Source organism: Chionomys nivalis, chromosome 6, assembly GCF_950005125.1.
Source record: "Chionomys nivalis chromosome 6, mChiNiv1.1, whole genome shotgun sequence".
In the NCBI taxonomy this organism is placed as follows: domain Eukaryota; kingdom Metazoa; phylum Chordata; class Mammalia; order Rodentia; family Cricetidae; genus Chionomys; species Chionomys nivalis.
The window spans coordinates 22,565,882-22,580,127 of NC_080091.1; the positions used below are offsets into that span (position 1 = coordinate 22,565,882).

Below are 14,246 nucleotides of genomic sequence, written 5' to 3' on the forward strand. Positions count from 1 at the left end.
CAAGATGGGCATCATCATAGTTACTGTCATCATCTCTGATGAAGAAATTAAAGCACACTACTTACTATCAGTAATAAGGCAGAATTTGAACCCAGGACACCAGCCCTTTATAATCCCCATGATACATTGCACCACTCCTAGCTAATAGAAAATAATTACTGTAGTGTTTTTCCCTATACTAGACTCTTAAAAACTCAGATAATCAAAGCATGACTTTGAAATATCAAGTTTCCTAAAATTGCCTAATATCTTAGAATAATAGATGTGATTGGCTTTTTTGGATTTGTTGTTGTTGTTTTGAGCTCAGACTAATAAACAAGAGCAGAACAGGAACCACAATTACACCTCCCTTCGGCCTCTAATTCTGAGACCCACTTCCAGGAATGCCCTCCGGATTACAGACATGCTCAGGTAATTCTCCCCGCACCTTGGAGATTACCATAATTAGCTGCCATGATTAGCGCTGGTTCGGAAAGGCAAATCTCAAATACAAACGCTGCGGAGCTGCCAAGCCTCACAAAGGGTCCCTTTGGGACTATAGCAATTCACTCAAGCCCCTTGCTTATTAGTGTGACGATTCACACAGTGCACTGGGTAAGCCGAGGGTGTCACCTAATAGAGGGCATGTTAATACAGCATTATCTGAGAACTTACATAATAATGCTAGAGTGGAAATACCATAAGACTCTGAACCTTAGAATAAAAGAGAAGCGTGTGTATGCCCTGGGAAGTATTCCACAAAGAATGTCGGGAGATATTTAAACTAGCTAAGGACAGAGACGATTCGGCCAGGCACCTGCGGAAGAAAGCATCTAGGACCCCGACATGGGTCTGCGCTTCCTTGGGGAAAAGAGCCTTGGTCGGTGTTCTGCAAACTCCCTCCCTGGAGTCCCGGCTGCTTCTTTCTTTAGGATCAAATACAGCCTTCTGCGAGCTTAGGACCCTCCATTCGCTTTCTCCTCCCGACAGTGAAACCAATCTTTCCTCCCACTCGGTTGAAATTCTCTAAAAGAAGCCACTCCGGTTCTCATGCTTTGGAGTCCCCCATCTTCTCTCGACCTCGCTCCCCAACATCCCACCTGCCCCCCCCCCCCCCCAGGATGCGGAAGAAGGTGAGTGATTAGGCTGCGGGCCAGGAGGGCCAGGAGAGTCCCCGGCACCTGTCACCTGGCCCACCTGGGCCCTCCCTCCCCGCCGCCCAGCCCCACCCACCTTCCCGCCGACTAGCCACCGCCCTCCCCGGCCTCCAGCCACGGTCCAATGGCCGTGGGGCAGGGCACGCTGAGCAAGCCGCGGCGCCCCGGTCGCGTCCCCGCCCTGTTCCCGGTCCCCGGTTCCCGAGCCGGGCCCTGCCGCCTTTAAATGCCACCCCGGTGGCCCTTGCCACCGTCCTCCCTCCGCCGCCGCCGCCGCGACCTCCGCGCCGCTCGCCTCCCCTCCCTTCCCCCTCCTGGGCCTGCGGCCGCGCCAGCCTCGGGCGTGCGCGCGCGCCCGTGTGAGCGCGCGCCCGGCTCGGACCCGCGCCCGCCGCCGCGTCCCCGCCGCTCGCTGCAGGAACATGGCGGGGTCGGTGGCCGACAGCGACGCCGTGGTGGTGAGTGCCCGCGGCAGCGGGCGGGGAGGGAAGCTCGGCGGGCCGGGGCGAGGCTTACGGAGCGGCGGCGCTACAGGAAGCGCCGTACCTGTCAGCCGCCGCGGGCTGGGAGCTCCGGGTCCCGGGGGCGCGGGGCAGGAGGGCGCCGGCCAGGTGCGCGCCGGGCGCGTGGGCGTGCACGTGGGTTAGTGTGGGGCCGCGGCCCCGGCGGCCGGGGAATTCCCCCCCCCCCCCTTGGGGACAGTCCCGCACCCGGGGCTCCCGGAGAAGCGGCGCGCTGTCTGCTCACCAGCCACGTCCCAGAGGACAGGCCTGGGGGCAGAGGTTCCGAGAGAGCATTTGTGCTCGGAGAGGGGCCTGCAGCCCACCTACACGGGCTTTGCTTCCCGGTGGGCCACGACCTTGAATTTGATCCGGTCTAAGAGTCTGGGGATCAGCAGAGGCTTAGATCGGGTGGAAAGGCCGGGTTTTGTTTCGCGGTTATTTAATGAGCTCTAAAGAGGCATCATGTGCACACATTGCCTATGTGTCTGTGGAGGGCTGCTGGATTCCCACAGATTTGCGTTGATTCCTCCCTGCCATTCACTCCCTAATAAACAAGGGTCTGTGGAAAGCCAATCTGTGTGCTTCTATTTTTAGAAACTTGATGATGGGCACTTAAACAACTCCCTGGGTTCTCCAGTTCAAGCCGACGTGTACTTCCCACGACTGGTAAATCAATGTGCTCAATGTCTCTGCCTTTATCCTTCCTTTCCGATGCATTTTCCTTGCTTTCTGATGGGTCAGGCCCTTAGGGCCGGGGGCCTGGCTCTTCTCTAACAAACAGCCTGTAAACTTCTTGTTTTTCCCCTCTTCCTTTGCAGATAGTTCCATTCTGTGGGCACATTAAAGGTGGCATGCGACCAGGCAAGAAGGTATTAGTGATGGGCATCGTAGACCTCAACCCAGAAAGGTAAGCGCAGAGCCCTGCAGTTGCTAAGCTGTGGCTGCCTTCTCTTCCTCTCCTTGTAGACAGTGTTACTACTTAGGAGAGCCAAGGAAGTACCATGTTCCCATGAAAAGAATGTGTATGAATCCTAGCCATCATCTCTCTAGATAGCTATTTATATCAGCAATGACAAAAATAGGCCTACAGTTTCTCTTTGACCCTTGAAGAGGCCAAAAGATTTCTTTTTCTTTTTCTTTTTATGGTTTTGAAACATTGTAAAAACTATGAGAATAAATAAGAACCAAACTTTACAAGATATCTCCCTTGTGAACTTCTGGAGCTGTTTTTGAGAATTCTGAAATGGATTAAGGCACGGGTGGCCTGGGGCATTTGAAGTCTTCAATTGCAGCTCTTTTCAGTTCCGAAGTTTGCACCAGAGCCTGCTTTAGGTAACAGAATCTATTGGTTTGAGTGTAATCCTCTCCGTGTTTAGACACTGTGTAAACAGTAGCGGCCCATTAACAGCAGATGAACCCAGAAGAGGAGGAACTGGGTCAAGTTAAAATGTTACCTCTAACTCCAGCTAAGTGACACTGTTTCCTTTTTAGCTTTGCTATCAGCTTGACCTGTGGTGACTCGGAAGATCCCCCTGCCGATGTGGCAATTGAACTCAAGGCTGTCTTCACAGACCGGCAGCTCCTCAGAAACTCTTGTATCTCAGGAGAAAGGGGTGAAGAACAGTCAGCGATCCCTTACTTCCCGTTTATCCCAGACCAGCCATTCAGGGTAGGTACCTCGAGTGCTTGAGCAGAGCGTTGGCAGGGCTGCTGCTACTCCTTATCTGCTGTGTGCCAAGAGCTCTTTAAGAATTTCTTCCTGGTCCAAGAACCTTGTCTCCCTGCTGTGAGAAAATGATAAAAACAGAAGAGATCTGCTGGCAGATAGTGGTCACTGCTTGCCACAGGAGCACTTGATTCTGGTCAGCCCTGTGTCTGGTTAATGGATGCCTGTGCATACCTAATTGCTAAATGCTTAACCACAACTCTACTTAGCCAGTATGGAGGTATTAATTATTTATTTGTCTACTTTTAGGGCAGTTCTGGGGGAGCCCAAGGCCTTTGTGTACATTATGTAAGGTCTACAATTCAGCTACAACCCCAGCCCTCTATTTTATTTTTATTTTGAAACCAAGAGCTCACTAAATTGCCCAGGCTGGCCTTGAATTTGTAATACTTCCGGCTCAATTTGCTGAGTAGCTGGGATTACAGACCTGTATCGTCAGGCCAAGCTGGGAGAAGTTAGTAAATAATCTCTGTGATTCCCCACATGGTGTTAGGCACAAAGTTCTAATGTCTGATTCATTATTAAATATTAATAAGTATCCAGAATTTTCCTGTTTCTGGGGCTTTGAGTAGCTCAAAACCGTATTAGTTATGGGTTTAAAACAATTTAGTGATTATTATTTCATTTTCTCTCATTCCCTTTGCTAATGAGTCCATATTTGTGTATTTATTTTCCCCTGTGGGTTAATTAAGCTTGTCTGTTTCATGGTCACAAACCGTGTGGCTGTCAAACTTCCTTCCCTTGGGTTTGGATAATAGAGGTTTGCTCCTGCTATTTGACAGAGGAAACACAGCCCAAACTTGCTGTCTCATCGGGCAGCAGTAGCAATGCATTCCTCTGCAGAACACTGCCAAATAAGAGGTTCAGCTCAGTAATATAAAAAGGACTTGCTGACACGTCAGGCCTGGTGATGAGGCCCTTGTCTACATGGACCTTCTTACCCTACTTCTCAACAGTGGCACCTTGGTCAAAGGCTCCAAGCTGCATATAAGCCAGAACAAGCAAAACAGCTCTTGATATGTTGTTCTTCATGTGGAGCTTCTCAAGGCCTTGTGCTTATTTCTCTTTCCTTATAGTCTATGGCAAAATACAAACCCAAAACTTTTTTACATCGATGATAGAAATGAGGTTGTCCCCTTGTAATCATAACCTAAGAAGTTACCTTTTACTGCAGATCCTCCTTTAGAATGGTAAGCCCTCATGGGCTCCTCTTGCTATGCAGTTCTTAAATGGTAAGGGTGTGTGTGTGTATATGTGGGCACACATGCATGCACACACATGTGGTCATGTGTGTGCTAGAAGGCTGAAGGGCAATCCAAGTATCATCCTTAGGAACACCGTCATCCACCTCCTTTGAGACAGGGTCTCTCGCTGGCCTGGATCTCATTAATTGGGCTAAACCAGCTGGCCAGTGAACCCAAGTATCCCCCCCATATCTACCACTGATATAACAGGCACATTCAGGATCTGACATTTCGAGGAGAGTTTGGGGGAGAAGAGAATTAAATGTGGGTCCTCTTCCTTGCAAGCCAAAGTGCTTCACCAACTGAGCTATCTCAGATGGTAAATCTTCACATATAGTTTGTGATTATGAGCTTTTCACTAGGAGGAATACAGTGCTTCCCAACAACGAAAGGAATGAAAGAACTTCTTGGTGATATAATTTGAACAGTAATATGAATTAAATGTGACTAATACCACATATGGAGTCTCCTGCATAGTGATTGCCAGTGCTTTTCTAAAAGTGGCATAGCACAGCCAATTATTAAATTCTATGGTGGCCAGGAGGTGGTGGTGGCACACACCTTTAATCCCAGCACGGAGACAGAGCAGGTCAGCATGGACTACAGACCGAGTTCCAGGGCAGCCAGAGCTATACAGAGAAACCTCCTGTCTCCAGAAAAAAAAAAGAAAAAAGAAAGAAAGAAACCTCTATGATGAATTGTAGAAAAGGGTTTACTATGTGGAATCATGTTTGTTTGGCTAACAAAACCTTGTTAATTACACATTCTTGGTCTAGTGGTAATTACTGTGCAGCCCTCCCTCTGCCTTAGTGTTTACCATGTTTGTCTAGGCTATTATTAGATGCTGCTAATGGCTACCAGTCATGCATCAGGAGAGGCTCCCCTGTAGGTGGATGGAACTGTTCAGCAAGTGACATGAAGGCACCAAGTGTTACATAAACAGACCTGTGCCCCTTTATACTTCTGCACGATACAGAGCGGTAGTTCTCATCCCTTCCTTGGCCCTGGTGAGAACGCAGCAGCTTTTGAACTGTGCTTTGGGCTTCCTGAGTTGAGAGTTGGAGGAGTTGAACCCAGCAGTCTGTACTGCTTTCTGCATCTTGTGATGTTTGAGATTCACTGGGGATGTGGCTTTTTTTTCTCCACAATGAAGTATGGGTTTAGTGTTGGGTTGTTTTTTTTTTCTCCCTCCAGCAGGATTCATCCAAAATTGTACATTAAATTATTATTTTGTTTCTTCTAGGTGGAGATTCTTTGTGAGCACCCACGTTTCAGAGTATTTGTGGATGGACACCAACTTTTTGATTTTTACCATCGTATTCAAACATTATCTGCAATTGATACCATAAAGATCAATGGGGACCTCCAGATCACCAAGCTTGGCTGATGTTTAGAGCACTTCTATTTCAAATCCGATCAGGTGCCGCGACTACATGACTGTCTGAGAGAAGTGTCCTAGCAAAATCTGGAGACTTAAAAAGAAAACAAAAATGAAAGGCAGACTTCACTGTCTCTTTCCATGCAGTGTAAGTCCAGAATGACAGCTTCATCTGGAAGAAAGCTCGCCAGAAAGACATCGAGCCATTGTGCCCAGAACAAAGTAATACATTTATGCTGGATTTTATTCAGACTAAACTAAAATGGAATTTGTGATCTGATTTGTGATTTGGTAGCAATTATTCATCATTTCAGAGCAAGATGATATTTAGGAACAAAAGTGCTAAAGACCTTAAAAAACAACAACGGTACATCAAATCCATGCATTTCTGCACGAAAGTGGAACTGCGTAGCACAACCAACATTTTAGTCAGGGTATTTACATAGAATGTAGATTGTGCAAGGTTTGGTTCCTTACGTTTTCTTGGGGTTGTTTTGGGTTCGTTGTGTTTGTTAGCACAGCATCATGTTAACCTGGGTTCTTGCACTTCCTCCGTTATTTATTTATATTCAGTGTATGTATTCATGTCCTAGAGAGCGAGCATTGTCTCCAGATTATGAACTTAGGTCTGAGGGGGAAGATTATGTATTCCAAGCATAAGCAAGTGGATTTATACCGTAAAGAATTTGAGCATATTCTCCACTCCCTCAACTTTAGCTTTCTGACTTAAATTGCTATAAGTGCTTTTGGGGAAAATTTGCAGCATTTCGATAAAACTCCAGTTTTTGTCGACGATGTGAACTTTTGTTTGCATTGCTTTTTCTCCTTCCTGTGAATTAGCACGGTTTGGGCTTCCTTAAGGTAACTACTCCCTAGATTTACACAATAGCTCATTAAGTTGTTAAAATAATGGAAAGCATATAAGAGGTGATTGCATAGACAACTTTAAAAATAACTATTATATCAGTTTTTAATAGTATACTATGAAAATGATTCCAGGACACGGTGTAAGGCAGAAGCAAATTGCCCCAAATTACTTACTAGGAAATAATTTATATCAACTTAGCTGTTAGCTCATTGTATAATTTTTCTTCTGAGACCCTCCCCAGTATCCCTAGCAATGCCTTTGGAGCTTCTGAGGAGATGATGGGCAAAGGTGGGATCTGGTTAGGTCATCTGAGAGATTAAGTCTTGCGATTTCAGGTCTTTGAGGCCAGCCAGTAGTGTTCATGCTTCCGGTGAAACTGCCTCTCTGCGCTTGCGGGACTAGTCAAAGCAAAGCTGTCTCTAGTGGTAGTCTGCGGATTATTGATGTCTCTGCAAGGGTGGGGAAGGTTAGAATCGTAGGATTGTGTTTCCCACACTGTATTGGTACTGGAGAGAAGGGCCCTTGGCATTGCTTTGGCCTTGTAGTGGGAAAAGAAGGGGCGCTGGGTGGGGGTGTGTTTATATATAATTTAGGTTTTGTTTGTACAGTGTATGTATCTTCTTAGGGCCTCCCCTTGTCCTGCTTTGCTTTTAAGGTTTTTTGTTTTTTTTTTTACACAACATGCAGAGGCACTGAAGTGGCCATGTCATCTTCATGTGTCAAGAATGTAGACAGTGTTTCAGAACCAAAGTCTAAGATAAATAAAGCAAGCTAAAATAATGAATTTTTTATAGATGATATATTTGGATCCTTCTCAACTTTGAAACTGTTTAGCACAGTTCCATGGTGTTATATACAAAGACGTGTCCACCGAGAGCCGCTGCATCTTACGAAGCTTGATATTCCCATCGGCTTCTCAGCCATAGTCAGCCGTGAGAGCTCTTTTGTAGCTCCAGGTATTTTTTAAGCCTGTGATCAATTTCTCATGGTTTGACAAGCCACTTTTGAGGAGCATTTGTCAAAAGACCTAGAAAGTACCCTGAAATATATTTGTTTGGATTCAACTCCTGTAGTAAGTACCCCTCCCCACAGGGGGCTCTTCTGAGTGGCCAACCACATATCATCAGCAGAAGATTGGAGAGTGACTCCTCTCTCTGCCTGTCAGCTACCTCGTTAGCAGCCGATGCAGTGTTAAACCATCACCCGACAGGGCAGTGGGGTCCTCTGACCAGCCTCCTGGGATCTATCTAAGTGGTGTGTTGGGGTCATTGTGGACTAGCTAAATAAATAAGAGGCCACATCCTGCTGTCCTAATGGCTAGGTAGAAACGAGGACAGGCTCACACTGTCCTCAGCCCGGGAGGTCTAGGGTGGGAATTTCAGGTTGGAAAGTGCGATTTGAAGCTCCATGGAGAAAGTATTTGCATACGCAGGGAGCTATACCCACCCAGAGCCCTAGTTTTGCAATAACCAAAACCTAGTGATAACAGGCTCTGGGGAAATAAGAAGCAGGCTTTAGACAATCTGCAGCAAAATTGGAGTAAATATTTATCAAGTTAATAGAAGTGACTTCTGCTTTCTGGGCTGTTCCAGAATTGTCTTAAAATTAATATTTTTTTAAATTTTGAAGCCCAGTTTCAAATCTTGCCAAGTTCTCTAAAATCCCCTAAGAGATCACTCTTAGAATTGTTGATGCACTTAACGACAAATCCATGTGCATTAAGAGAAAATATCCAAAACAGGATTGAGCCCTATTGCCTTGAGAAAACAGCTTTGGCATTTTCTGGCATTGATGTAAAGATAATGTTCCCAGGATGACGTATTTTCAAAGAAACACTTTCTTATTTACTGCGTGGTGTAAAGTGTTGTTAAATGTGTTGTTACATTATGTCACTGCTGAAAGTTATTTGCACTATAATAAAGGAATTTTCTACAAGATAGCATCTGGGTTATTACACGCTGCATTTGGCCCTAGATAGAATGTACTTATCATAGACCATGTGCTTAAGAGTGGTCCCTCTATCTCACATACATAAGACCACCTACACATGCGTTTCCCGTGCTGATAAAGGCAAGGAAAATGTCTCAGAGACCTAATTAGCTTATATTGTGGATGTCTGGGTTCTGTTTTAATAAAATATGAAACATAATGACATTCAGCATGCACTGACCTTTCCGTTTAGCATACAGTTCTGCAAGGTTGGATACATGCATAAATTTAAATATAAGGGAATTTCATCAGGATACAGATTCACTGCTTCATCCCTCAAATTCCCTTATATTTAAATCTGTCTCCAACTTCTTTTTTTTTTTTTTTTTATTTTGGTTTTTCGAGACAGGGTTTCTCTGTGGTTTTGGAGCCTGTCCTGGAACTAGCTCTGTAGACCAGACTGGTCTCGAACTCACAGAGATCCGCCTGTCTCTGACTCTGGAGTGCTGGGATTAAAGGCGTGCGCCACCACCGCCCGGCGCTGTCTCCAACTTCTAACTTTGGTCAGGCAGCCACTAATCTCTTCTCCCTTGCTGTAGCTCTGTATTTTCTGAAATACTGTAAGTGATGAAATCACACATTTAGAGTTGGTTTCTTGGGATTCACACGATGTTTGAGATGCATCCCTACTGTTGCCCCTGCTTTCCCCTGACGTTGCTGAACACTCTGTATACTATACAGTCAGATACTTCTCTTTATCTACTCTCGGAATGCGGTGGACTCCTCCCCTCTCTTTCCACCTTCCCCCCAGCCCCCCAGGTGTTGCTGTGTACTCCAAGCCGCCCTCAGAATCTCAGTCCTGCCTCAGCATCTCAGGCTATCCTTAAGTTCTCTGGCTGCAGCGTGCCAAGTGAAGAGATGGGGTGCTTAATATATCTTTCAAGCAGTAAGTCATTTTCTTTTGTGTTCTTTCCTGGGGTTTGAACGATTCGGGAAGAATTTGGATCGTTTGACTATTTCAGCCTTGGAATGAAACTGGGAAGCTTATAGAAGTATCCCCAGCTTCTGTTACCAACAGAGCGACAATCTCGCATGCTGAATTTAGGGACTAACTCCTAAGTTAACAAATCCCTCCCTTCCCTTTTTAAGAGGGCAGAACTGTGAGGTTTGCTACTGTCTTTGTCCTGACTTTCGTGGTTCAGTCCAGGCAGAGAGAGAGCTGCTAAGGTGAGACAATTTGCTGAGGCTGCCCCTCCCCCCCTCCGCCCCTGCCAGTCTAGAAATGTCCTTAGGGGATAGGACATTTTACCAGTTTTTGTGACAGCATGCTAAATTAGATGGTCTAACAGAGATCAGTAATTAGAACCCCTAAAGGCTCCAACCACTTAGGGCTGTCATTCATTCAACAGGTGTTTGTTGAGCTGTGCCAATTGCTGCTTAGACTCAGATCCTTCAGTGAGTAAAGAAGACCCAAGTGGTTTTAAATTTCGACGTGCTTAGTCACCCAGAATGTCTAGCCTCGCCTCCAGGAAACTGTATCTGGGGATCTGGTGGAGCCCGGGAGTTTGTATATCAAGAAGAGCATCTTACAGGTGGGTGGTCTTAGGTCCCTGATGAAGCAGCTCTTCTTCAGACGTGGCCAGTCGCTGAATCAGTCTGTTGGCCTTGAGTTCTGATGTGCAGATTGGATTGCTGTTCAGTGGGCTTCCAGTGTCACCTCTGCCTCTGGCATCACGTGGCAAGCCACGTCCTCGCTTTAACCTCTCAGCCCAGCTCCTGCTTCTTCATCCAAAATGCACTGAAGTGAAAGGAAATATGCCTTCCTAAAAATGTTGTCCAAAAAAAAAACAACAACAACAAAAGAGGCCTGGGTTCAAACTTTAAATAGTGCACACTTTTTAAATAGTGCATGCCTTTGAAAGCCTAAGATCCTAGGAGAGACTCATCGTCATTTAGAGTTCTAGTTATTCCCTGTGAGGCCTAGATGTTCAATAAGGCCAAGACATGGTGCCTTGTATCCTGAAAAGAAGCTAAGGGCAGAGGCCCAAGCGGCTTTTCATGGGACCTTGCAATCCACAGTCTTCATGAGAAAACGCACCCGAGCGCACACTACTCCAAGACTGCCTCCAGCTGCTTGTGTCTTAATCACCACGCAATTTCACAATGATTTCCCCTTTAAAAAAAAAAAAAAAAAGTATCCTGTATAAAGCAGAAAACTGCCTTGCAAAACACACTTCATAATTAATTAAAACGGGTGTGTCTGCAATGCTGAAACAATACCAACCTAGAGAACAAGAGAAAAAATAGCCTCTGACTTGTTCTGTTGCTTTGATACACCCTTCCAGGGACAGAAGGAGACAGTGGCCAGGTGAGCAAGCCTGGGAAGGAGGCACCACTGTCTGATAGGGTAATACTAAATAATAGGCCCTGGGAAATAGCAAGCCACAGGCCTTGGGCATGGTGTGCGGGTTTGAGACCTTTGAGGCTTTCCGAGCTTTCGGGAGCTAAACCGATGGCAAACATTGGCTAATAACTGTACCTCTGTCTGTCCATGTCTCTCCCTCCCTCCCTCCCTCCCTCCCTCCCTCCCTCCCTCCCTCCCTTCCTTCCTTCTCTCCCCACCCCGTTTCCCAGGCCACGGCACTCAGATGCTCTTAATTTTAAGACATCAGAAGCAAATGATCAAAGCTTACCTCAACAGCTGTCCTGAGCTGAGGAGGAGACGGTAGGTCTGCGGTCAGGACCAGGGGCAAGTGCCCTGGGGCTTGAGAAATGATTTTAGGTGAGCACGTCAAATCAACTGTCTTCTTATCCACTGTGGGACCGGGCACTGGCGATGACCTTTGGTGAGCCAAAGGGGGCTGAAATAAAATATTTCTGACGGATGGAAGCACAGTTTACAATAATGACACCAATTTCTACATTAATCATATTTTTATCAAGAAAAAATATGAAACATGCTGATCTTCATGACTTTAAATTCACACAATTGCATTGAAGTCTTATTTAAAAATTAGCCCACAACTGGGCGGTGGTGGCGCATGCCTTTAATCCCAGCACTCGGGAGGCAGAGGCAGGCAGATCTCTGTGAGTTCGAGACCAGCCTGGTCTACAAGAGCTAGTTCCAGGACAGGCACCAAAGCTACAGAGAAACCCTGTCTCGAAAAACCAAAAAAAAAAAAAAAATTAGCCCACAGCAGGCCTGGGGACACATACCTGTAATCCCAGCACTAGAGAGGTAGAAGCAGTAATAGGGGTTCAAATCTGAGGCCAGCCTGGGCTATTTCTCAAGGAAATAAGAAACACAGCAAAACACAAATATCACCAAAAATCCAACCTAAACTAGTAATGTTGCGAAATATTCAGAATGGAGCTTGAAAAACATACTTTGAGATTTTTCCGTGCATATATATATATGTATGCACGGAAATATATAATATGTGTGTATATATGGTATGTGTACATGTAAATGTGCATATATGCAGGCACACAGGTAAAGGCTGGAAGCTGACTTGCACAGCAAAGACTTTACCCCCTGAGCCATTTCCCTAGCCCCTACTTGGGAATTTTTTAATGTAAATTATTACAACTATTATAATACTAGAAAACAGGGATTTTCTCCTAATGCAATAAAAATAACCTGTAGCACAGTATTAAATGACATTTGATGTTGTAATAAAATGCTTACCCAGGAAGAGAGACACGAAATAATGAGGTCCTGCTGAAAGCAAAATTTTATTGAGTATCTTCATGGAGTGATCTGTTAAGATTCCAATTAACAATTTGTTTATCATGGACCTTTTATGTCCTCACACGAAGAAGGAATCCTATATGGCCTAAGTGTGTGGTCTTCCACTGGAAGGGGTTGGAAGCGGTTACTGAGGTTCCTTCAAAGTCTTGTTTAAAATACCTAGCATCATCTTTACCCTTGGCAGTATCTTGAGAATTCTCTTTACTTCCTTCAAATTAAGTATATATTTTTTTAATTCAATCTCCTAAACTAAAAGAGCAAATACTAGCCTTTTCTATTGGTTGTTCTTTTAAAGTATATCTGAATATTTAATTCAAACCCATGGTTCTTCTCTCATGTAAGAGAATCACTTCCAATATTCCATAAGAGGGCCCCACATTAGACAGTGTGTGTTATACATAAGAGATAAAAGACAAACACCATCTGCCCTTGAGAAATGTGTGAGTTAACTGGAAGTGTGTGAATAACATGAAGATTTATGACTGTGCACACTTAGAGCCAGAGTCGGGAGAACAATGCATGCTTTCTGCCAAGCGGGGTGATACCAGAGGGTTTGGGGGTCTGAGCAACTCTGATTTCTGCAGACACCAGGATATACTAACCTCCCACTTGATCTTTGGGGCCAATGGATGTTGAAGTTTTGGCTTCCCAAGAAAGATTTCAGGGAAGAACTGTGTTGGTTTTGGTTTGTGTTTGGGGAGGGACAGTTTTACTTGGTAGCGCAGGCTGACCTCAATTTTTGACTCTGCCTTAGGCTCTCCAGTACCAGGATTACAGATAATGCCCTGCCATGCCCAGATTTTTCTGGTTTTCCTTTGTACTGTTTAATTATAAAACACTTAAGTTTGGCTAGAAAGGTAGCCCCTCCTTTAACTAGGTCTTGAACAAAGACTGTCTGTGTGGAATCGCACTGGGGATGCATCTAACACACTCACACTTCTGCTCCACCTACTTGGCTCAAAACAAAAGTGAAAACATCTTACCTAGAGAAGGAACTCCTGAAAGCTGTGGACAGTTAAAGAGCCTACGAAAAGAGATGCAGTTCTAGCCGTGCCGGGGTGGTTCTAGCCGTGCCGGGGTGGTTCTAGCCATGCCGGGGTAGTTCTAGCCGTGCCGGGGTAGTTCTAGCCGTGCCGGGGTAGTTCTAGCCGTGCCGGGGTAGTTCTAGCCGTGCCGGGGTAGTTCTAGCCGTGCCGGGGTAGTTCTAGCCGTGTTGGGGTAGTTCTAGCCGTGCCGGGGTAGTTCTAGCCGTGCCGGGGTAGTTCTAGCCGTGTTGGGGTAGTTCTAGCCGTGCTGGGGTAGTTCTAGCCGTGCTGGGGTAGTTCTAGCCGTGCCGGGGTAGTTCTAGCCGTGTTGGGGTAGTTCTAGCCGTGCTGGGGTAGTTCTAGCCGTGCCGGGGTAGTTCTAGCCGTGCTGGGGTAGTTCTTTCTGGCTCTCTTATAGAACCGCCCTCTGACTGCCTGCGGTGTTACAGGAAACTTTGAAGATGCCATTTGTGTGTCTTACATTTCACCCCTAACTGCAAGTCAAGTCCTTCAGCTCATGATAGACCAATGAAACAAATAACTACTCCAAAGTTGTGGGTGGGAACAAAACTATAACACTGGACACTCAGAGAGCCAACTCCTACTGGGATATAGCTCAGCTGTGTAGAACTTGCCGAGCACTGATAATGCCATTGGTTTATGCACTAGGGGAGGGGGAAGAGAGT

At 45.9% G+C, this 14,246-nt stretch overlaps 1 protein-coding gene across 1 annotated transcript; it reads left to right on the forward strand.

Moving 5' to 3' along the window:
• Window positions 1-1,273: 1,273 nt before the first annotated feature.
• Lgalsl (galectin like) lies at window positions 1,274-8,792 on the forward strand. The gene is made up of 5 exons (XM_057773033.1): window positions 1,274-1,594; window positions 2,234-2,305; window positions 2,458-2,546; window positions 3,131-3,308; window positions 5,853-8,792. Exons 1-5 carry the CDS (start codon window positions 1,559-1,561, stop codon window positions 5,994-5,996), a joined length of 519 nt encoding a protein of 172 aa, XP_057629016.1. The 5' UTR covers window positions 1,274-1,558; the 3' UTR covers window positions 5,997-8,792.
• The last annotated feature ends 5,454 nt before the right edge of the window (window positions 8,793-14,246 follow it).